Here is a 25,605-nt window from a genome sequence, read left to right as displayed (position 1 = left end):
GGATGAGATCACTTATTCACTATCTGCATTGGATGGCCAACCTCTTCTGTGCAGAATTGGCACAGACCACTGTTGCCATCACCTACAATGCCAGAGTGGTAATGTAGCTGCCCCTCCTGTGGCCAGGGTAGGGGTAGAGGACATCACAGCAGGCCTCAACGGTGTCCAAAATGCACTCAAAGGCTGCAGTCTTCTTGCCTTTTGGGGCCAAGTCTTCTTTGCTGTAGTCCTGGGCTAGAAGCACTGAGTGCGGCTGTACTTTATATGTGGTGTCTGGCGTGATGAAGTGACAAAGTGATGATGTCACAAGCGAATGAGAGCCCGCCCGCCACAGAAATGTCATGTTTCCCGGGATTGCATAGGTAATGGGTTTGGGATAATGTGGCAGGTTTGGGCTGATACGGCATGAAAACCCGCCATCCCGGCCAGCGGGGAAAACTAGCCTGACCCTACACCTAGTGCAAATCTGGGACGATTCCGCCCTATATCAAGAGCATCTGGTCCATCATGGTGAGGAAAAAATTTATTTTATCCGCATCTCGTATTTTAATCACTTTCTGCTAAATCTTTGTTCGTAATTACACAGGGCCTCTTTCTTACAGTTGAATCCCCTCATTGTCCCAGAACGTGCCTTCAGTGTCATTTCATTTTCATTCAGTCACAAACTATGCTGACTCATTGAGCTGCACATGTGCACACCGACAAACGTTTCAAACCTCTCAATCTTTCTCAAAATCAACTTTCGGGGGTACCAAAAAGTTTTTCATTGTTCTTCAGCACTCAATTTCTTTAAAAAAAAAATTCCATCCTAGCTTCATTGCCATCTTTTTGTTGTGCACTGCACTAGGAAAAGACCCACCATGTGGAGTCACTGTAAGCATTATTAAACTAACTCTATTTATAGCTCTAACAGAAACTGAGAGGGCAGCATAGGCAGTTGTAATAAATGACAGCTTGTTCACAACAATAGGAGTTGAGAAGATTTTCAATGGAAGAGGAAGAAGCAAAGAGATAGCAGAGTTTGGGAAGGTAGTCACTTTGCCTCCAGTCATGATTGAAAGAGGCAGCTTGGGGAAATTCTGAAAAGTACAAAGTTGGAAGATTTAATGGTATGGAAGAAGATGTAAGGTCAGAGGTTTCAAAGATAGAGTCAAATCAGAGGCCTTTTATAACAATCACAACAGTTTTGTGATTGATATTAATTCTGCCTAATTGCTGGAGAGAACAGTGCACCCATTTGCTGCCTGATAAACTAGTTTTTAGTTTTGGACTGATATAAAGGCTCCCCTTAATGGTTGTGGCTTGCACCTAGCCAGGATAACATAATTGTTTTACCTACAGGCCCCAAGGCAAAACAAATCGCAGTGGACACACCCCCATGTTAAAATCACAGGGCATTGATTTCAGTGAGATTCTTCCAAACACGTGTTGCAACTTTGGCAAGAAATCAGTGGAATCCCCCAGAGAAATACTATAACCTGGTTACTCTGTTGCTGGGACTAAGGACAGGAGAAGGAATGCAGGTGAAGATTGAACAGTAGATACTACAGGTGGATGGATGTTCTGGAGTTATAAAACAAAAGCAGAATTACCTGGAAAAACTCAGCAGGTCAGGCAGCATCGGAGGAGAAGAAAAGAGTTGACGTTTCGAGTCCTCATGACCCTTCGACAGAACTTGAGTGAGTCCAAGAAAGAGTTGAAATATAAGCTGGTTTAAGGTATGTGGGTGGGGAGAGAGAGAAGTGGAGGGGGTTGGTGAGGTTGTAGGGACAAACAAGCAGTGATAGAAGTAGATCATCAAAAGATGTCACAAACAACAGAACAAAAGAACACATAAGTGTTACAGTTGGTGATATTATCTAAACGAATGTGCTAATTAAGAATGGATGGTAGGGCACTCAAGGTATAGCTTTAGTGGGGGTGGGGGGAGCATAAAAGATTTAAAAATATTTAAAAATAATGGAAATAGGTGGGAAAAGAAAAATCTATATAAGTTATTGGAAAAAAAACAAAAGGAAGGGGGAAACAGAAAGGGGGTGGGGATGGAGGAGGGGGCTCAAGACCTAAAGTTGTTGAATTCAATATTCAGTCCGGAAGGCTGTAAAGTGCCTAGTCGGAAGATGAGGTGTTGTTCCTCCAGTTTGCATTGGGCTTCACTGGAACAATGCAGCAAGCCAAGGACAGACATGTGGGCAAGAGAGCAGGGTGGAGTGTTAAAATGGCAAGCGACAGGGAGGTTTGGGTCATTCTTGCGGACAGACCGCAGGTGTTCTGCAAAGCGGTCGCCCAGTTTACGTTTGGTCTCTCCAATGTAGAGGAGACCACATTGGGAGCAACGAATGCAGTAGACTAAGTTGGGGGAAATGCAAGTGAAATGCTGCTTCACTTGAAAGGAGTGTTTGGGCCCTTGGACGGTGAGGAGAGAGGAAGTGAAGGGGCAGGCGTCCAACTTTTGTTTGGGCATGGGGAGGTGCCATAGGAGGGGGTTGAGGAGTAGAGGGTGATGGAGGAGTGGACCAGGGTGTCCCGGAGGGAACGATCCCTACAGAATGCCGACAGGGGGGGTAAAGGGAAGTTGTGTTTGGTGGTGGCATCATGCTGGAGTTGGCGGAAATGGCGGAGGATGATCCTTTGAATGCAGAGGCTGGTGGGGTGATTAGTGAGGACGAGGGGGACCCTATCATGTTTCTGGGAGGGAGGAGAAGGTGTGAGGGCGGATGCGCGGGAAATGGGCCGGACACGGCTGAGGGCCCTGTCAATGACCGTGGGTGGAAAACCTCGGTTAAGGAAGAAGGAGGACATGTCAGAGGAACTGTTTTTGAAGGTAGCATCATCGGAACAGATGCGATGGAGGCGAAGGAACTGAAAGAATGGGATGGAGTCCTTACAGGAAGCAGGGTGTGAGGAGCTGTAGTCGAGGTAGCTGTGGGAGTCGGTGGGTTTGTAATGGATATTGGTGGACAGTCTATCACCAGAGATTGAGACAGAGAGGTCAAGGAAGGGAAGGGAAGTGTCAGAGATGGACCATGTGAAAATGATGGAGGGGTGGAGATTGGAAGCAAAATTAATAAATTTTTCCAGGTCCCGACGAGAGCATGAAGCAGCACCGAAGTAATCATCGATGTACCGGAGAAAGAATTGTGGAAGGGGGCCGGAGTAGGACTGCAACAAGGAATGTTCCACATACCCCATAAAGAGACAGGCATAGCTGGGGCCCATAGCCCCACCTATTATTTGGAGGAAGTGAGAGGAGTTGAAGGAGAAATTGTTCAGTGTGAGAACAAGTTCAGCCAGACGGAGGAGAGTAGTGGTGGATGGGGATTATTCGGGCCTCTGTTCGAGGAAGAAGCTAAGGGCCCTCAGACCATCCTGGTGGGGGATGGAGGTGTAGAGGGATTGGACATCCATGGTGAAGAGGAAGCGGTTGGGGCCAGGGAACTGGAAACTGTTGATGTGACGTAAGGTGTCAGAGGAATCACGGATGTAGGTGGGAAGGGACTGGACAAGGGGAGAGAGAAGGGAGTCAAGATAACGAGAAATGAGTTCCGTGGGGCATGTGCAAGCTGAGACGATCAGTCTACCGGGGCAGTTCTGTTTGTGGATTTTGGGTAGGAGATAGAAGCGGGCCGTCCGAGGTTGGGCGACTATCAGGTTGGAAGCTGTGGGAGGAAGATCCCCAGAGGAGATGAGGTCAGTGACAGTCCTGGAAACAATGGCTTGATGTTCAGTGGTGGTGTCATGGTCCAGGGAGAGGTAGGAGGAAGTGTCTGCGAGTTGACGCTCAGCCTCCGCAAGGTAGAGGTCAGTGCGCCAGACAACAACAGCACCACCCTTGTCAGCGGGTTTGATGACAATGTCAGGGTTGGACCTGAAAGAATGGAGTGCAGTAAGTTCAGAGAGAGAGAGATTAGAATGGGTGAGAGGAGCAGAGAAATTGAGACGACTAATGTCGCGCCGACAGTTCTCAATGAAAAGATCAAGAGAAGGTAAGAATCCAGAGGGAGGGGTCCAGGTGGAGGGAGAATATTGGAGGCGGGTGAAAGGAGTTCTGGAGTTATGTTTGATCACATCAGAGAATCAGAGAGAAGTTACATAGACTTTCCCATAGGAGTTTAAAAGGCTAAGATCAAGTCCATTGATGGTAGATTGTAACTCTTTCGAGTACAAACCCGTTTCCATCTGTTTCAGATGAAGTTACATTGTTTCATAGTTTGCCATTGTGAGATTTGAACTCTTGATCTTGGGGTTATAAGCCCAATACCATAACCACTTGGCTATTTAGGCCAAGCGATGGTAGGTTGTAACTCTTTCGAGTACAAACCCATTTTCATCTCTTTCAGATGAAGTTACATAGTTTGCCATTGTGAGATTTGAACTCTTGATCTTGGAGTTACAACCCAGTACCATAACCACTTGGCTATTTAGGCCAAGCAATTGTAGATTGTAACTCTTTTGAGTACAAACATGTTTCCATCTGTTCCTATTCAGATGAAGTTATATTGTTTCATGATTTTACCATTGTGAGATTTGAACTCTTGATCTTAGGGTTACAAACCCAGTACCATAACCACTTGGCTATTTAGGCCAAGCGATGGTAGATTGTAACTCTTTCGAGTACATACCCGTTTTCATCTGTTTCAGATGAAGTTACATAGTTTGCAATTGTGAGATTTGAACTCTTGATACTCTTATGAGTAAACCTGTTTCCATCTGTTTCAGATGAAGTTACATTGTTTCATAGTTTGCCATTGTGAGATTTGAACTCTTGATACTCTTTTGAGTAAACCTGTTTCCATCTGTTTCAGATGAAGTTACATTATTTCATAGTTTGCCATTGTGAGATTTGAACTCTTGATCTTAGGGTTACAAACCCAGTACCATAACCACTTGGCTATTTAGGCCAAGCGATAGTAGATTGTAGATGATCTGCTTATGGAGTGGGTTGAATGACCCTTTCTCAATTCATGTTTTCTTAAGGATGTTTTTCTTTTTCTATTAATTGCCAGAAGCAGCTGAAGCAATTGTTTTCTATTACAATCAATGTCACTTGGCCAATAACATCCAGCTATGAAGGACGCTATATTCAGGTAATACCCTTTTGTCACTGCCTAACCATTCTAGACCATCATGAATATTATTGATGTCTAAGGGTCTGTAATGATCATTAAAAATTACTTTGTTCTTCACAGATGTTTCAGCATGAACTGAGTACAAAATGGATGCTGAATGCAATTAGTACAGGTGCACGTTTTGAAAGGGAAAGTCCACTACAATTATCTGATTGGGCTTGGCCTAAATAGCCAAGTGGTTATGGTACTGGGTTTGTAACCCCAAGAGTTCAAATCTCACAATGGCAAACTATGAAACAATGTAACTTCATCTGAATAGGAACAGATGGAAACATGTTTGTACTCGAAAGAGTTACAATTATATGATTGACCTCAAAGTCAGTAACTCCAAATTATTTGGACGGGCTTTGAACATCCTCCAGATAGGGTGCAAATAAGTAAAGTTGTGCTTTCAAAATCATTGCGAACTTAATGTTAAATGTTCACAAATTTAAATGGTTATTGCTGTAAAATTATAGGCCAGAATTTTCCAGGCCCTCATGCCAGCGGAATCTTCCAGCCTGACTGATGTGAATGGAGATTTCAATGGCTCGCTAGCCCCGTCACCTGGGAGCCCACCACAGTGAGCGGCGGGGTGGGGGGGAGCGCTGGAAAATTCCGGCCTTAGTTTTAATTAAATTCCATGTCCAAAAATGATGTGGATAATGGAATTATATAGTCTCATGGGCTGGGTTTTCAACCCAGTGTGCGGGCATATGCTTGGCATGCACAAGCGTGAAATAGTGCACGATGATGTCAGGCGAGCATCCCAACGCCGTCGCGCACTCGTGTGATATTTTGGCACATGCGGGAGTCAGCAGCGTGACCAATTAATTAATTAATTAAAATGACGTTTTCTCTGCCTGTCCAACCTTACGGTTGGGAGGCCGGCAAAAAGGCCAAGAGGCTTTTGGATTTTTGAGGAAACTTCATCCACGGGCGTGATGAGGTTTCCGGTGGCAATTAAAAATAAAATAAAACTTTTTAAATCTAATTTTTAACATGTCCCTGCTCATGTGACAGGGGGTTATGGAGGGGCGGGCATGGGCGGGCGCGCAGCCAATCAACGCTCCTGATCGGCTGTCATTTTATGTGGGTGAGCCAATTAAGGCCCACCTAGCGTGACGCATGCCCAGAAGCACTGAGCACTCCCTGTGCGAGTGGAGGATGGTTGCCTGAGTCGGGGAGTGCTCTCTTTCATGCATGCCTCAGGGCGATTACTTCTACTTACAAAACATTGAAGAAAGGTTAAAAAAAAAATTAACGGCATGTCCCCTCATGTGAAACTGTTACATGAGCTGGGACATGTCCATTAATTTTATTTAAAATTTTTCAAATACTTTAAAAACGCTCATGAAACCTCATCCCGCCTGTAGATGAGGTTCCATGAAAAATGCAAAGGCCGCCTGGGCTCTGCACCTGCCCATCAACCTTAAGGTTGGACGGGCAGCTCACCAAATTACTATATTGGCTTTTTAAACGGCTTTATTAGGCCTTTGACAGGCCGGCGGGCACACAGCTGAATTGGCAGCATGTCCGCTGAACTGAAAATGATGCACAGTGACAAGTCACCGAGCCGTAGCTTCTGCCCTATGTTGCATTTTGCAACTACTTGACAGGTGCCTGAGTTTTCCTGATTAAACTTTCTAACCTACCCCAGGAATATAGATCAATGCCAGATAATAATCATGACACAAAATTGGAAGACTGTTCACTTTACATACTCTGCACAGTTATTAATCCATTGCTGGCTGTGCTGCAGAAATGGTCAGCTCTAATTAGCCTAACTAATCCTTCTTGGTCAACATTACAAATCAGAAGTCCAAGGGCTCTTGTTCTGCGGTCTGGGCCAGCCTAGCCTATGTCATTCAGTTTTTAGAAATGGGCGTGAATGAAATTTCTATCATTAGATCAAATCCAAATATCAACATAGTCTTATGCTCCTTTCTCAAGAAATATTGAGAGGACAGACAGCTAAATTATTTTTTTAAAATCAAGAACCTAGTTGAAGGGCCTGGACCCAAACTGAAAAACATTGTCAAGATTGATAAAAGTAAGAAAGCTGAGAGGAGACATTTTACCATTTTTGTTTCCAGCAGGACCACCCCTGTAATTTTTAATGTTTAACCCAATTTGGAAAATAGTCCTTGGGTTACGTGAAGCCTTGACTTAAAAGCTTATAGACTGTAGCAAAAAGAGAAACCTCTGGGAAGTAACAAGCCCAGTTTTGAAATCCTGACAACAGAGTCAGAAAATAATACAATGAGTCTCGATTTCAGCAGGGATGTAGGTCAGTGTGTGGTAAAACACATCTGTGGTTTAAGATGAACAAGAGATTAACGTGAATGGGAACAATGACCACGATGATTATTCATTAAATAGAGATGTAAAGGTTACAATGAAGAGAGAAATGAATTTTTCCCATCAGATTTCTTGTATTCTATCCTGGGATAGAGTGCAAGGGAGTTCTGAAAGACCCTCTCCAGGTATAGGAGTACTACTCAAACGTTGGATAAATTTAGAGGCCAGAATTTTTCCGTCAGCAAGTTGGGGGCGGGGCCCGCTCGCCAATGCAAAAATAACGTGGGATGACATCGGGGGGAACCCCCGCCCCATTTAAATATTCAGGAAGGTGGGCAGACAGCGAAATCAGCTGTCTGCCCGCCGACCTGTCAATGGCCAATTGAGGCCATTGACAGAGTAGTTAACCCAATTAAAGGCCCTGCCCATCCAACCTTAAGGTTGGCGGGCAGGCCAGAAGCCCAGCGGGCTCCTGAAAAAACATAAAACCTCATCCACTGGCGAGATGAGGTTTCATGTCTGTTTTTAAAAAGTTTAATAATGTTTTAGTCAGATATATTAACATGTCCCATCTCGTGTGACCTTGTCACATGAGAGGGACATGTTAATTTTTTTTTATTTTTCTATTTTTGATGTTTATAAAGCTTTCACTAATCTGCCTGAGACAGCCCTTAGTCTCAGGGAGAAGTGCGCTCTTTCACGCGCATGTGTGAAATAGCGCACATTGACAGTTGGGGAATCCCTCCCCCCACCCCATCAGGCAGCCAGCTGGGTGGGCCTTAATTAGCCCACCCACTCAAAATGGCGGTGGGGCCCACTTCGGCAGTGGCAATCGGCTGCCCGCCCGCCCATCAAGGACAAAATTCTGCCCAGAGTTATGTGTTGTTGAGAAGAGGTTGGGATTTTCCAGTCCTGCCAGAGGTGGGCATCATTGCAGGCGGGATGGGAAGATTTGGAGAGCATCAAAAAAGTCAATTGACTTTTGGCCACTCTCCAAATTTTCCCACCCTGCCCTTGACAATGCCCATCGCTGGTGGGCTGGAAAATCCCATCCTTTATCGTTTAGCATAAAATAGGATGGCAACCTGCTGAGTTGCTAACTATTTAATAATTAATTTTAGAAATGCACTTCTTTGTAACTACCATAAAGATCACAAAAAAAATTCAACTAGGAATCAACAATTTAATCTTTTGACTTTGCAATTAATGGCCAGAGAATAAAATTGCTTAAGGTTTGGCACAAATTGACAATCTCACTTGAAGACCCATGTGAACTGCTGGTGAGCAAAGTGCAAAAGTATTCCGGGGTTAGAGTTGAAGAACCTTCTTGGCACAGAGCAGGGAAGCTTTGGGGGTAATTTTAACCACAAAAGCATGAGAGATGTAAGGATTTTTAATAATTTCAAACCTGACCCAGCTCACCTCCAATCTGCCCACTGGGTTTAATAGAGGCAGATCAGTGGGAAGGGAACCAAACTGCTCTCAGGAGAGATGCTAGCTATTTAGGAGCATCACATTTAACTTTCATTACAGAAACTCAGCAGCTCAAGGGAAGCATTGCAAACTTTGGGGAAGAGAGGTAAGTGCCTTTACAGCATTGCTTAAGGGCCAAGAAGAGCGGAATGTTTCCTCGAGCACCCTCCCCCCACCCCAGTTCCTCTTTTCCGCCCCCATCAATCAAATCACCCCTCCCCTCACTCCCCAAGTGGAGCCCCCCCTCCCCAACCCCATCATCTGATATCATCTCCCCTGGGATTGATTCTCCCAGCCAAGGGACCAGCCCCATCCCCAAAATTGGAAAATTCTGTCCCCCACTTGGACAAGCCATCTCTGTAAGGAGGGGGCCTTTACTTTCCCTCTAGACCCATGAAATATAATTTGATAGTAATTAATGCTGACATCCCCAGTGCTAATATCTTTCATTTTGATGAGTGTAAAAATCAAAAGCTTAAAAGATGGTAGCAATCCCAATAAGCATTGATTGAAATAAAAGTATGCGTTTGTATTTTTTTCTCCCATTAGAGGTTTACAGGCCAGACCCAATCCAAATGTTTTGAGAGATTGTTACAGGCTATTTATGAAACTGATGAATTGAGCGAAAAGGTAAAAAAATGTGTAAATTTCAAAACATATTCAGCATGCTGCAACAATGAACAAGGTAAGAAGAATAAACTTTAACATAACAAAGCTAGCTCACCAGAAGCTTTTCATCTGCAGAAACTAATCACTAAATTTGGGTGGAAGCACAGTTCAAATACAGTTGGGTCAGCTAGACTCGGCAATCCTGCTGTTTTCACATTACAGGCATGTTAGTAATTATTTAGAGATTATAAAAAGAAGTAACACAGATAAAAATTTCAATACTACACAATAAATGTTTACCAAATTAACAATATATTGGAGAGAGAAAACACAGATGCAGAAAGCAAGGGTGAAAATAAGAAAACCTGATAGCAACACTGAGACTTACATTTTCCCAACTTTTCCAATGCTGTTAGTCATTCCTTCTCTTGCTGTTATACCCTGGGGTTCATACTTTGAATAACAGTTTAAAAAAAAAGCTGCCTGCTTCCTTTGATTGCAGACAGTGCAGGGCAGAGTCTTAACTGCTAAGGTGAGGAGGGTTCGGGGGGCTAAAGACCCAGAAAGGGAACCTGACATGATCTTGTCTATTTACATTTACAGTTCTTTGTTGTTGTCTCTTCTCCTCTTCATTTGGCCAATCCTGTAAATAAGGTTACTTGTCTTTTGTAATTCTAACAAAGGATATTTTTTCTGAACTGCCAAACTGATTTTTCACCTCTGAATGCAGATGGTCCCACTGAATTTGTTCTAATATGGCAGGTGGTATTTGCCAGGCTGACCAAATCCCAAAGGGAAACTTGGCCATGCTATCACAACGATATTGCAATTTGTATTTATTAAGAGAAGGTTTGTGCACTGAAGTCAGAAGTATTGAGTCCACTACCACCTTTTGAGTTTTTAAAGGTTAAATTAAAACATTTATTAACAGAAGAGAAAACTTAAACATACAAGACTACAGTTACACAGTTACATTTAATTTTATAACAGTTTTCACAAGACTTCTACTTAACCAGACTTCCGACTGAACACCCCTTCCAGGCAACAGTCCAAATAGTTTCTTGATCTATATAACAGCCAGCAATATTACCACTAGTACCCACTCTTACTGTAGGGGGATATTTCACAGCTTCTCTCTCCCTCTTGCTCAACAACCCCAGAGGCTTTTAATACAACCTTAGTTACTGGGACAACAAATTTCTCCAGGATAGCTAGAGGCTTTTCCACTGGCCTGTTTCACACAGTGCACCTTCCAAGATCTCATACTGCCACTCCCCACACAGTTTTCCATCTTTCTTTAAATATATTTCTCCCTTTTGATCTGTAAATCCCATTATTTCACCCTTACTTTGCAAGTTACCGTTCCCAGAATATAAAAATTTTTCATGTTGTCATTATGGCAGCACTATCAGGAAAAATAAACTTAATAACTTTGCCTTTTTTACCTTGCCAGTTGTAAACATCTTGTCATGTCCCTTTGCAAATCAAATAACCTCTCAATCTCAACCTATCTAATAATGCAAATTCCATTCACACCGTATCTGCTGAGACTTCATCCTAGCTAACCCATCTCTATTTCAAATGCCTGTTTTACACCTAATCCCTTTGATTATTCTAATCTTGCAGTCTGACTGTCTATAGTTTAATTAAACTACACACACACACACACACACACACGTACACACACACTACAGCTCCAATAAGCCTGCTTTTAAGTAATATTAAGAAAACAATGATCTTTCGTTTACAATATTTCCTGAATTTTGTTTCTTTTTAAAGTCTCCAGAATTTAGACTTTTTTAACATCTCTAATGATAAAGGAAAATTAACCACAGTAACAGTGTGCAGTGCCACAAAAAGGAAGATTCAGGATCAAAATAACAACTAACCTTATTTGGGTTTATTGTCCTCAGAAGAAACGCTGTAACTCCAATTCTGCTTTCTCTTTTAATTATTTTCAAGATGTCGGCAATGCTGGCAAGACTGCATTTATTCTCCATCCTGTTTAACAATTACTTTGGGTTGCACCCCTACTCATAGAATGACAGGCACAGAGGGTGAAATCATCCCAGATTTGCACAGTGTGCGGTGGTGGGCAGGTAAAATGATGTTTTACCCACCGGCCACGACGGCCGGTTTTCACAACGTATCATCCCAAACCCGTCACATTATTTATGCATTCCCTGTAAACACGCCATTTCAATGGTAGGTGGGCTCTCATTCTCCTGCCTGCCATCACCTTGCTGCTTCATCATGCCAGGCGCCATATTTAAAGTCCAGCTGCGTGCACCAGATCTCAGTGCTTCTAGCCCACGATTGTTGCAGGAAAGATGTTCACGAAAGGAAAAAAGACTGCAGACCCCAGGTTTAGCAACGCATCGCTGGAATGCCTTTTGGATGCCGTGGAGGTCCACAGGGATGCCTTCTACCCCCATTCTGGCTGCCAGATGAGCAGCAGCGTGGCCAACTAGGCTTGAGAGGTGGTGGCAGTGATGGTCAGCGCCAATGCCCTTCAAAAGAGGACAGCAACCCAGTGCCACAAGAGGACGAATGATCTCCTCCATTCCACCAGGTAAGTCACTCTTCTGATCACTTACAACTCACACACTCACAAACTCATCACGCATCCATAGAGATCTCACTCACTGCCAGTTGAAGGGACATCACCATTGACTCTCACACTCACCATCATAGTCCTCATCCAATCCATGGGACCACTCACCAGCCAGACATGCCAGGCTTACTTATCATCTGGCCTGGCAGATGTCCTGCTTACACTCTCTCCATCTGTATTCGTGCAGGACAAGCTGGCACACAACAACAGGGAGAGGTCACACACTGATGGAAGAATGCCTGAAATCAAGGTCCTCATGGACTTTGAAAATAGAACCATCCAGCTGGCCAGCAATGATCTGGACCAGTCCTGTGCTAATGGTGAAGTTGGCAGTGGTCTACAATGTGAGGGTCCAGCAGTGCAACTTCCATCAGACAACCATGCTGTGAGTGATGTGTCCTGTTTCACAGGCCACTGACATGCACTAATTATCTCTCCTTGCTTCCACAGGCACATCTAGGGAACCGCTGAGGGAATCCATGACCCAGGTCCTTGACCCAAGCCTTGGATGAAACCTCAGAAGAGGAATCTGGAGGCACCCTCCTTGAAGTCCCTTTACAGCGTCACCCACACCCTCCACCAGTACAGAGACACATGCCTCGGTGGGACCTAGCCACAATCTGGTGAGCACATTGCACTGTCTGACCCACAGCAGGTGGCGGTAGGGACTTCCCAGGTGTCCAGCACTCAGGGGACTGCTGGAGATGAGAACTTTGCTGAGTCCGAATCAGATGATGTGCCTCTGGACTTGCTCATGCCACGGTTGCTGGAGCTGCAACGGCAAGCTCGGGAAGGGATGTCCGCTGCACTCCTCAGATTGCAAGGCACAATGGAGAAGTCCGCCAGCCTTCAGGCTGCGGTGATAGCACCAGCATGCCAACGCATCGAAGGCAACACTGGTAGAATGGTGGCCGCCATGGAAACATTGGTCCAGGATGTTGCTCCTGCCCTGCTATGCAGGCTCAAATCCACTGCTGAGGCCATAGTTGGCCTCCAACAGTGTGGACGCAAGAGGGGAGCCGGGCAGCTCAATCTCACTCTAGCTACCCCTTCTCCTCAAGGAGTCAGCCTGTGGCCCTCGGGCACCCAAAGGGAGGAGGATCAGCAGATGCACACTCTGGGGCATCCATCCAGGTGACTCCGGGGTGTGCAGCCCATCCAAATCCCCACTCTCTGTACGCCAGCAGCTCCAACTCCACTGGCTGAAAAGGGAACTGCCACACAGCAGGACCCTGAAAGGGGCCCTGGGCCCTGCAGGTTGTGGCCCTCCAGTGGACCAGCGCTAAGGTCATCAGAGACAGGGTGTTGCTGTCAGCAGACTGCCTCCACCTCTGCTGTAGCTGAAGGGGAGCCCCAAGATGTAGTGACAGGGCTAAGAAAGTTAAGAACAAATAGTTGCACAGTCTGGGCACAGATGTTAATCTCTTGTATATATTGTTCACTATTGTCAATAAACTCCCAAGTATGCCTCCCTGCCTATGGCTCCTTGTTCTGATGAGCAGTGTTCGTGTCACTCAGATGTGTAACCTTTCTGTACAAGATAAAAGGCAGGTGTCTCAGTCCAGGGCCTACTCCCTGTGTTCTGTGCAGTCTTCAGACCAAAGTGATGGTCCAGCCTCACACTCCCTGGAAACATTACTGACATCTGCACCTCGATGGTTCTTGTCATTGCTGCCAGAATGTTGTGGGCAGGCGCCACAGAGTTCTCCCATTTTTTCTGTGTGCTCTCAGCAACTTTAAGGTGGGGCTGGTCCCCATCTCTTCAACATCTGTGATCACCAATGCTGTGCTGCTGAAGGGTTCAGGTGCTGAAGGCGGACAAAGGATCAGATGTTTCTAAAGTTTCATGGCTGCATGTCTATGATATGACCCTGATCACAGAGTGCAAGTGAGCTGCCATAAGCCAGAGTGGAGGCAAATGTTCACAGGTGCAATGGGGTCTATGGGGTCTCCTCACTGCATGTCATCATCATTCTCCACAAATCTAGTAGCTATGAAGGCCTCCCGAGCGCACCTGCCTCATCTAGTCAGTGCCAGGGCCTCATCCCCATCACCACCGCTTTCGAGGACTTTCTCACCCTTATCCCTGTCAGTGTCTTCCTCATTGGTGGACACCTCTAGCTCCTCCATCTCCTCCTCACCCAGCTCCTCTCCCCGTTGCAGCACCAGGTTGTAAAGGGTTCAGCAAGCGATGACGATGCGTGACACCCACTTCGGACTGTATCGCAGGGCTCCACCAGACCGCTTCTGGCACAGGATGCTTTTCTGGTGGTCACACTTCAACTGCATATTCAGCAAATGGAATCCCTTGCGGTTTCTATAGTTCACCGTGTGTAACGACAGAGATCTGAGTGCCACGTGAGTACAGTCAATTGTACCCTGCACCTGTGGGAAACACGAGATCTGGGCGAATCCAATCGATTTTGCATCCTGGCTGTCCTGGTCCCAGGCGAAATGCACAAAGTTGTGACCCTATTGAGGCATTCATGGTTTGAAGCTTGTGACCTCCTACAGGGGTCACCTGTGGATCCCTGAAAAGAGCCACTGGCATGGAAATTGAGCACCGCGGTCACTTTCACAATCACTGGTAGTGGATGCCCTCCATATGGCGGTGGTGCCAAATCCTGCAGTAGCTGGCAAATGTGACCAAACAGTTCCCTAGACATGTACAGTCTTCGGACTCATTGGTTCTTCGTCATCTGCAGGACTGAAAGATGACGTTTATAGACTCTGGGTCAAAGCACTGACCAGCAATGGCTCACTGTGGGTCTTTGGCACCCTGTGCAGGAGGCCCAGCTGTCACTTCTTCCTGAGGGTGCTGCTCCTCCCTCTGCACAGCCAGGAAACTCAGTCGCTCTCTCTTCCATTGTCTTTGTTCTCTGTCGGCCATCAGGTGGGGGGGGGCGGTGTGGCAATGACATTGTGGTATTGTTGCTAGACTAGTCCAGAGACCCAGGGTATTGCTCTGGAGACTAGGGTTCGAATCCCAACACGACAGATGGTGGAATTTGAATTCAATTAAAAGTCTAATGATGACCATGAAACCATTCTCAATTGTTGTAAAAACCCATTTGGTTCACTAATGTCCTTTAGGGAAGGAAATCTGCTGTCCTTACTTGGTCTGGCCTACATGTGACTCCAGACCCACAGCAATGTGGTTGACTCTTAAATGGCTTCCAGCTAGTAAGCCACTCAGTAGTATCTAACCGCTACAAAGTTGCAAAAAAGGAATGAAAGCGGACGGACCACCAGACATCAACCTAGGCACCAAAATGACAATGGCAACCTCAGCCCTGTTGACCCTGCAAAGTCCTCCTTATGAACATGTGGGGGCTAGTGCCAAAATTGGGAGAGCTGTCTCACGGACTAGTCAAGCAACAGCCTGACATAAGACCATAAGACATAGGGGCTGAAATTAGGCTATTTGGCCCCTCGAGTCTGGTCCACCATTCAATCATGGCTGAGAAGTTTCTCAACACCATTCTCCCGCCTTCTCCCCATAACCTTTGGTCCCCTTACCAATCAAGAACCTATCTATCTCAGTCTTAAATACACTCAATGACCTGGCCTCCACAGTCTTCTGTGGCAATGAATTCCGTAGATTCACCACTCTCTGGTTAAAGAAGTTTCTCCTCATCTCTGTTCTAAAAGGTCTTCCCTTTACTCTGAGGCTGTGCCCTCGGGTCCTAGTCTCTCCTACTAATGGAAACACCTTCCCCACATCCACTCTATCCAGGCCTTTCAGTATTCCTTAAGTTTCAATCAGATCCCCCCTCATCCTTCTAAACTCCATCGAGTATAGACCCAGTGACCTCAAAGTTCTTCATATGTTAAGCTTTTCATTCCTGGGATCGTTCTAGTGAACCTCCTCTGGACCCTCTCCAGAGCCAGCACATCCTTCCTGAGATATTGGGCCCAAAACTGCTCACAATATTCTAAATGTGGTCTGACCAGAGCCTTATAAAGCCTCAGCAGCACATCCCTGCTTTTGTATTCTAATCCTCTCGAAATAAATGGCAACATTGCATTTGCCTTCCTAACTACCGACTCAGCCTGCAAGTTAACCTTAAGAGAATCCTGGACTAGGACTCCCAAGTCCCTTTGCACTCCAGATTTCTGAATTCTCTCCCCATTTAGAAAATAGTCTATGCCTCTATTCTTCCTACCAAAGTGCATGACCTCACACTTCCCCATGTTGTATTCCATCTGCCACTTCTTTGCTCATTCTCTTAACCTGTCCAAATCCTTCTGCAGCCTCCCCGCCTCCTCAATACTACCTGTCCCTCCACCCATCTTTGTAGTATCATCTGAAAACTTACCCAGGATGACCTCAATTCCTTCATCTAGATCATTAATGTATAAAGTGAAAAATTGTGGTCCCAACACTGACCCCTGCGGAACTCCCCTGCGGCCGCCATCCTGAGAAGGACACCCTTATCCCCATTCTCTGTCTCCTGCCAGACAGCTAATCTTCTATCCATGCTAGTACCTTGCCTCTAACACCATGGGCTCTTATCTTACTGAGCAGCCTCCTGTGCGGCATCTTGTCAAAGGCCTTCTGGAAGTCCAAGTAGATAACATCCATTGGCTTTCCTTTGTCTAACCCACTCGTTACCTCCTCAAAGAATTCTAACAGATTTGTCAGGCATGACCTCCCCTTGATGAAACCATGCTGACTTTGCCTTATTTTACCTTGTACTTCCAAGTATTCTGAAATCTCATCCTTAATAATTAACTCTAAAATCTTACCAATGACCGAGGTCAGGCTAATCAGCCTGCAATTTCCCGTCTTTTGCCTCACTCCCTTCTTAAACAGTGGGGTTACATTAGTGATTTTCCAGTCCTCTGGGACCCTCCCTGACTCCAGTGATTCCTGAAAGATCACCACTAACGCCTCCACTATCTCTTCAGCTATCTCCTTCAGAACTCTGCAGTGTAATCCATCTGGTCCAGGTGATTTATCCACCTTCAGACCTTTCAGTTTTCCTAGCACCTTCTCCTTGGTAATGGCCACGATACTCACCTCTGTCCCCTGACTCTCTTAAACTTTGGGGATGTCACTCGTGTCTTCCACCGTGAAGACTGACACAGAGTACCCATTCAGTTCCTCCACCATTTCTTTGTTCCCCACTACTACTTCTCCAGCATCATTTTTCAGCTGCCCAATGTCCACTTTTGCCTCTCTCTTACCCTTTATATATCTAAAAAAACTCTTGCAATCTTCTTTTATATTACTGGCTAGTTTACCCTCATATTTAATCTTCTCCCTCCTTAGTTCTTTTTTAGTTGTCCTCTGTTGGTCTTTGTATGCTTCCCAGTCCCCTGGTTTCCCACTGCTCTTCGCCGCATTGTACGCTTTCTCTTTAGCCTTTATGCTGTCCCTGACTTCCCTTGTCAGCCAGGTTGCCTCGTCCTCCCTTTGGTATGCTTCTTCTTCCTCGGGATGAATTTTTGCTGTATGTCCCAAATTACTCCCAGAAACTCCTGACATTGCTGTTCCACTGTCTGTCTTGCTAGGCTCATCTCCCAGTCAATTCTGGCCAGCTCCTCCCTCATGCCTCTGTAGTTGCCTTTATTCAACTGTAATACTGTTACATCTGATTCCAGCTTTTTCCTCTCAAATTGCAGGGTAAATTCTCTCATATTATGGTCACTTCCTCCTAAGGGTTCCTTCACCTTAAGCTCCCTTATCAAATCTACCTCTTTACACATCACTAAATCTAGAATTGCCTGTTCCCTAGTGGGCTCCACCACAAGCTGCTCCAAAAAGCCATCTCGGAGACATTCCACAAATTCCTTTTCTTGGGATCCACTACCAAGCTGATTTTCCCAGTCTGCAAGCATATTGAAATCCCCCACGATCACCATAACCTTGCCTTTCTTACACGCCTTTTCTATCTCCTGGTGTATCTTGTTCCCCACATCCTGACTACTGTTCGGAGGCCTGTACATAACTCCCATTATGGTTTTTTTACCTTTGTGGTTCCTCAACTCTACCCACACAGATTCTACATCATCTGACCCTACGTCATTTCTCTCTATCGATTTAATTGCATTTCATACTAACAAAGCAAACGCACTCCCTCTGCCAACCTGCCTATCTTTTCGATAGGATGGATATCCTTGGATATTTAGCTCACAGTCCTGATCCCCTTGCAGCCATTTCTCCATGATGCCCACCACATCATACCTGCCAATTTCAATCTGCGCCACAAGATCATTTACCTTATTTAGTTTACTGCGTGCATTCAGATACAACACCTTCAGTCCTGTATTTCCCATCCCCTTTCTCATTGTCGTCCCTTTAGCTGATGTGCTTGAAGTTAGATTCCTAGCCTTTCCCAAACACTCTGTCCTATTTTGTGTTCTGGAGACTTTAATAGCCTCTCCTGGGCTCTCCTTTCTTTTCAGTTTTTTCATAATTTTCCATGAAGTTGAATGCACCCTCCCACAAGCTAACCTGCTGCTTTGTTTCCCATTAGTCATACTTCTTGGAGTTTTACCCTTCCCTCCCCCCATCCTTACTTTCTAGTTTAAAGTCCTGTTGACCACCCTATTTACCCTTTTCGCTAGAACATTGGTCCCAGATCGGTTCAGGTGGAGACCGTCCCAATGGTACAGATCCCTCCTGTTCCAATACTGATGCCTGTGCCCCATGAAATGGAATGTCTCTTTCCCACACCACCCCTTTAGCCATGTGTTTACTTCCCTTATTCTTGCTTCCCTATGCCAATTTGCACGTGGCTCGGGTAGTAATCCGGAGATTATAACCCTTGAGGACCTGTTCTTTAGTCATAGTCATTCTCATGGAATTATATCTTACAGATAGTGTCCCAGACATCACCATCTCTGCGTATGTCCTGTCCTACCGGCAGGACTGACCTAGCAGTGACAGGGCAGTGGTATACAATCAGGAGGGATTGCCCTGGGAGTCTTCAACATCGACTCCAGACTCCATGAAGTCTCATGGCATCAGGTTAAATATGGGGAAGGAAACCTTCTGCTGATTACCACATACCACCCTCCCTCAGCTGATGAATCAGTGCTCCTCCATGCAGAACACCACTTGGAGGAAGCACTGAGGGTAGCAAGAGTGCTGAATGTATTCTGGGTGGGGGACTTCAATGTCCCTCACCAAGAGTGGCTCAGTGGCACCACTACTGACCGAGCTGGCCAAGTCCTAAATTGACATAGCTGTTAGACCCGTCTGCGGTAGGTGGTGAGGGAACCACAAGAGAAAAACATACTTGACCTCACCCTCACCAACCTGCCTGCTGCAGATGCATCTGTCCATGGCCATATTGGTAGCAGTGACCACTGCACAATCATTGTGGAAACAAAGTCCTGCCTTCACGTTGAGGATACCCTCCATCATGTGTGGCACTACCACCATGCAAAATTGGATAGATTTCGAACAAATCTAGCAACACAAGACTGGGCATCCATGAGGCGTTGTGAGCCATCAGTAGCAGCAGAATTGTATTTGAACACAATCTGTAACCTCATAGCCTGGCATATCCCCCACTCTACCATTACCTTCAAGCCGGGGGATCAACCCTGGTTCAATGAAGAGTTCAAGAGGGCATGCCAGGAGGAGCACCAGGCATACCTAAAAATAAGGTGTCAACCTGGTGAAGCTACAACACAGGACTTGCATGCTAAGCTAAGCAATCCCACAACCAAAGGATTGGATCTAAGCTCTGCAGTCCTGTCACATCCAGAATGGTGGTAGACGATTAAACAACTCACTAGAGGAGGAGGCTCCTCAAATACTCCCTTCCTCAATGATGGAGGAGCCCAGCACATCAGTGCAAAAGATAAGGCTGAAGCATTTGCTACAGTTTTCACCCAGAAGTGCCAAGAGGATGATCCATCTCGGCCTCCTCCGGAGGTCCCCAGCATCACAGCTGCCAGTCTTCAGCCAATTCAATTCTTTCCACGTGATATCAAGAAACGGCTGAAGGCACTGGATACTGCAATGGCTATCGGCCCTGACAATATTCCGGCAATAGTACTGAAGACTTGAGCTCCAGAACTTGTCGCGCCCCTAAACAGTAACAGTTACAACACTGGCTCTAACTGGCAATGTGGACACAAAAAACAGGACAAATCCAATACAGTCAATTACCACCCCATTGGCCTACTCTCGATCATCAGTAAAGTAATGGAAGGGGTCATCAAGTGGCACTTGCTTAGCAATAACCTGCTCATTGACGCCCAGTATGGGTTCCACCAGGGCTACTCAGCTCCTGACCTCATTACAGCCTTGGTTCAATCGTGGACAAAAGAGCTGAACTGCTGAGGTGAGGTGAGAGTGACTGCCCTTGACATCAAGGCCGCATTTGACCATGTGTGGCATTAAGGAGCCCTAGCAAAACTGTAGTCAATGGGAATCGGGGGAAAAACTCTCCACTGGTTGGCATCATACCGAGCACAAAGGAAGATGGTTGTGGTTGTTGGAGGTCAGTCATTTCAGCTCCAGGATATCACTGCAGGAGTTCCTCAGGGTAGTGCCCTAGGTCCAACCATCTTCAGCTGCTTCATCAATGACCTTCTTTCCATCATAAGGTCAGAAGTGGGGATGTTCACTGATGATTGCACAATGTTCAGCACCATTCATGATTGCTCAGCTACTGAAGCATGTCCAAATGCAATAAGACCTGGAAATTATCCAGGCTTGGGCTGATAAGTGGCAAATAACACAAGTGTCAAGCAATGACCATTTCCAACAAGAGAGAATCCAACCATCGCCATTTGATGCTCAATGACATTACCATCACTGAGTCCCCCACTATCAACATCCTGGGGATTGCCATTAACCAGAAACTAAACTGGACTAGCCATATAAATACTGTGGCTACAAGAGCAAGTCAGAGGCTAGGAACCCTGTGACGAGTAACTCACCTCCTGACTCCCCAAAGCCTGTCTACCATCTAAGGCACAAGTTAAGAGTGTGATGGAATACTCCCCACTTACTTGCAGCTCCCATAACACTCTAGAAGCTTGACACTGTCCAGGACAAAACACCCCACTAGACTGGCACCACATCCACAAACATTCACTCTCTCCACCACCAATGCACAGTAGCAGCAGTGTGTAGTATCTACAAGAGGCACTGAGGAATTCACCAAGTGTCCTTAGACAGAGCCTTCCAAAGTCACAACCACTACCATCTAGAAGGACAAGGGCAACAGATAGATGGGAAAACCACGACCAGGAATTCCCTTCCAATTCACTCACCATCCTGACTTGAAAATATATTGCCATTCCTTCACTGTCGCTGGGTCAAAATTGTGGAACTCCCTTCCTAACAGCACCGTGGTGTACCTACACCACATGGACTGCAGTGGCTCAAGAAGGCAGCTCACCACCATCTTCTCAAGGCCAACTAGGCCCAGCCAGTGAAGCCCACATCTTGTGAATGAATTAAAAAATAGGCATACAGCTATTCACCAGGCTCCATGCTCCTGATGTACTCCTTTTGTAGGATGAAAGAGAGAGACATGTAGGTTAGCATTAGTGCACTAGGAACTTGTCCTGGTTAAATCTGAAGGCCCCTTAATGCTTCCCGGGGAGTGCTGGGCACACTTGCATGGCCAGAGATTAGTACGCTGCATAGCTGCCTGAGACTCCACCCACCTCCACCCTACTCCATGCAACCAACTGGCTGCAGCTTTACCCATTGGACTGCATGCTGTGCTCTCAGCTCAAGGCGCAGGCATTCTCCTAACCCACACTGCAAGGCTGCACTGTTAGCTTGAACCATCGGAGAGTCTAGACCATCTGGAATGCTGACATTGCAAGGCGCTGTGAGTGCCTCCACCAGTGATCCACTCTGGTCAACTTTAGCAAAGAAGCGGTTGTACAACGTGTGAAATCGTATAACTGTTCTGCAGTCCATTAAAACGTTCCTGACTTTGCAGTCTGTGCCGGCTGGGGAGTTGAAAATCTCTGGAATACTTGGTGGCGCTTTGATGCCTCTGCATTGCTTGAGTGGGCAGATAAACTAGAAGCCCAAATCCAATCATATCAATGTGGCTGCTTTTGAACTGTCTCTTTTATTTATTCATTCATGGGAAGTGCATTTTGCTGGCTAGGCCAGCATTTATTTCTCATCCCAATTTGCCGTTGAGAAGATGGTGGTGAGCTGCCTTCTTGAAACACTGCAGTTCATTTGAGTTTGGAAGGGAGTTCCAGGATTTTGACCCAGCAACAGTGAAGGAACGGCAATATATTTCTAAGTCATGATGGTGAGTGATTTGGAGGGGAACTTCCAGGTGGTGGTGTTCCCATCTATCTGCTGCCCTTGTCCTTTTAGATGGTAGTGGTCATGGGTTTGGAAGGAGCTGTCGAAGGAGCCTTGATGAATTCCTGCAGTACATCTTGCAGATGGTACACATTGCTGCTACTATGCGGTAGTGGTGGAGAGGGTGAATGTTTGTAGATGTGGTGCCAATCAAGTGGGCATGCATTGCACTGGGTGGCGCTGAGCTTCTTGAGTGTTGTTGGTGCTGCACTCCTCCAGGCAAGAGGGGAGTATTCCATCACACTCCTGACTTGTGCCTTATAGTTGGTGGACAGGCTTTGGGGAGTCAGGAGGTTAGTTACATATCACAGGATTCCTAGCCTCTGACCTGCTTTTGAAGCCACAGTATTTATATGGCTATTCCAGTTCAGTTTCTGGTCCATAAGATCATAAGACATAGGAGCAGAAATTAGGCCATTCGGCCCATCGAGTCTGCTCCATCATTCAATCATGGCTGAGAATTTTCTCAACCCCATTCTCCTGCCTTCTCCCCTTAAACTTTGATCCCCATGCCAATCAAGAACCTAGACAATGGTAACCCCCAGGATGTCAATAGTGTGGGATTCAGTGATGGTAATGCCATTGAATGTCAAGGGATGATGGTTAGATTCTCTCTTGTTGGAAATGGTCGTTACCTGACACTGTGCGGCGTGAATGTTACTTGCCACTTGTCAGCCCAAGCCTGGATATGGTCCAGGTCTTGCTGCATTTGGACATGGACTGCTTCAGTAGCTGAGGAGTTACGAATGGTGCTGAACATTGTGCAATCATCAGCGAATATCCCCACTTCTGACCTTATGATGGAAGGAAGGTCATTGATGAAGCACCTGAAGATGGTTAGGCCTAGGTCACTACCCTGAGGAACTCCTGCAGTGATGTCCTGGAGCTGAGATGACTGACCTCCAACAACCACAACCATCTTCCATTGTGCTAGGTATGAATCAGTTGCAGAGAAATGGTCACTTTACATAAGGTATCCTTTTAACGCATGGCAGCTTTCTTCGCCCACCCTACCCCCATCCCTAATGCTTATGCGCTATATTCAACCTCACAGCAGCTCTTGCCCCTGCCTCACAAGTTGTCTCAATCACAAGGCAGCCCTTGTCCACTCCCCAACAGGCCTCAAGCTTGAAGTCCAACAGGCAACCCTGGTAAGCACTGCACATTGTTACTGTGCACTCACCTCCAAGTTCCCCTCAAAGTGCAGCCTGCCAAGTGCATGCCTTTTATATACTGTTGTGAAACATATCGACGCGTTTTCCCGCAGACATGGACAGATGATCCATCATGGGGGATAATTCCGGCAGGGTGGCCTAATAATGATATACAGATGAATTACAATGAGGTTCCCGACGTCCAAAGATGGGAAACACGGCCCGACCAGGCAGGCTAAGCAGACAATCACAAACAGGTTTCACGCCATCATAAAACCAATTGCAGTGTATTGTCCGCTCACGCTACTGAACATGTCCAATGTTGGCGGGCACAGAAAATCCCGGCCGGAGAGTATTATTTCCATTTATACATGGTGGTGCCTTTATGAAGCCTTATTTTCAAGTTACGGAAAACAATCATTACCGGTTGCTTATTACCTGCGTGCTGGTGATTGCCCAGGTGCTCGACCTGCAGACGATGTTCCCTCGCACCTCTTCCAGTGACTGACCAGGTCACTACCTCTTCACTGCAGTGCAGATTGCCTCCCGCTCTAACTTTTAAATTCTTGGCTGCATTCCAATTACTGTGATGTCAGCATGTCTGTTGTCTTCGACTGCTAAAAGCTAATTTCAACTCACTTGATTGGTTTTCAATCATTTTATTGTCCATCACAGACTCTACTGACCACGCCTTCCTTTGTCTCAACATTGATTAAATCAGTCCAGGCTGTTGCAAGCTCCAACTTGTTACCACGCCTATAGCACTCCTAAGTTCTTCAGTCCGATGCCCTCTCCAATCTCGCTATTCCACAGTCCAGCCCTCCTGCCTGATAAATTCATGGTTACACTGCCATTGGTGTTCATCAATTTCAGCATTTGTAAATCATCTTACAATCCCTAATTGCCCTTGAGTAGGCGATGGTGAATCTTCTCCGTGTATTACTGCAGTACAAAGCAGAGGATAATAGTCAGCAAATAGATTTTTTGTAACCTGAAAAGACATCAAGCACTTACATTAAAGCATTTTTGAGCAACAACCTTTTCCTTTTGTTTTTCCCTCTGCTCATTTTTCTGGTCAGTGCAATAAGGGGTCACCTTCCCTTTCCAGTTCTGAGGACACTAATCTTTCTTCTGTTTTTCCAGGTGATGATGGATCTGCTGCATGGAGGAAAAAGCAGTTTAACTGAAACGGCTAAAGCAGTTGCCAGCTGGTATTTGAAACCAGTTGGCAACAGTTGATCCCAGTTACTGGGCTGGGCGATTGTCTTTTCCCAGGTAGAAATAGCTGACACTGGTTTGTGACCAGCTGCTACTGGTCAGAAACAGTCATCCCCAGTTGGCCTCAAGCTGTTTGCCCTCAAGCTGTTTTGTTTAAGTTTTTTCTTTTTGTTATTCGACTAACTTTATAAATCAAGTTAGGGGCCTGGAACAGTAGGTAACAGTGAATCTCTGAGACCTAAGGTTTCCATCCAGCTCAGATAGATATAATAGAAGTCACTGGCTGGGATTTTCCCGCTCCTTCATGGTGGGACCAGCCTTGGGAGATTCGACGGCCCAGCCAAAAGTCCATTGACTTTCAGCGGGACTGGATGATCCCAGCAGCAGGTGGATCGGAAAATCCCATCCACCGTCTTTCATCTCGCGATTAGAAACTTGAACCAAAAAAGTCTGCACAGCCTTAACTCAGTTCTTTTTTGGATATGACTCTACAGCAGAAAAATAGCCATAAGTTAACAGTAACTGACACTAACTTTGCGGTCTGACTGCGAAGATTATAAGCATGGTTGTGTAGCAATTGCAAATATGACACTGATGGAGAAGGAGATACTTGCTTGAGCTTGGAATTGGGGTACTTAGAACGACAGGAAATTTAAGCAGCAAATTTTTTATAGTGTTTTGAAACTTGGAACACTTATTGCAAGCATTAATGGAAATTTGTTTCATTCTTCAGAATAATGATTCATAGAGTGGTTTCAAAAATTAATTATGATCATGTTAATCCCTCGAGTTTATATTTTTCATAACATTATGTAGCAATTT

General features: G+C 45.8%; 1 protein-coding gene across 1 annotated transcript in view; it reads left to right on the top strand.

The window, feature by feature from the left end:
- gckr (glucokinase (hexokinase 4) regulator) overlaps positions 1-24,804 on the top strand; it is a 95,624-nt gene extending 70,820 nt beyond the window's left edge. The window contains 3 exon segments of the mRNA XM_041187374.1: positions 5,007-5,087; positions 9,432-9,512; positions 24,709-24,804. Coding sequence (XP_041043308.1) covers positions 5,007-5,087; positions 9,432-9,512; positions 24,709-24,804 — 258 coding nt within the window.
- The last annotated feature ends 801 nt before the right edge of the window (positions 24,805-25,605 follow it).

This window comes from Carcharodon carcharias, chromosome 5 (assembly GCF_017639515.1).
Source record: "Carcharodon carcharias isolate sCarCar2 chromosome 5, sCarCar2.pri, whole genome shotgun sequence".
Classification (NCBI taxonomy): domain Eukaryota; kingdom Metazoa; phylum Chordata; class Chondrichthyes; order Lamniformes; family Lamnidae; genus Carcharodon; species Carcharodon carcharias.
Note: the sequence above shows the minus strand (reverse complement) of the source record. Positions and strands in the feature narration are given on the sequence as shown.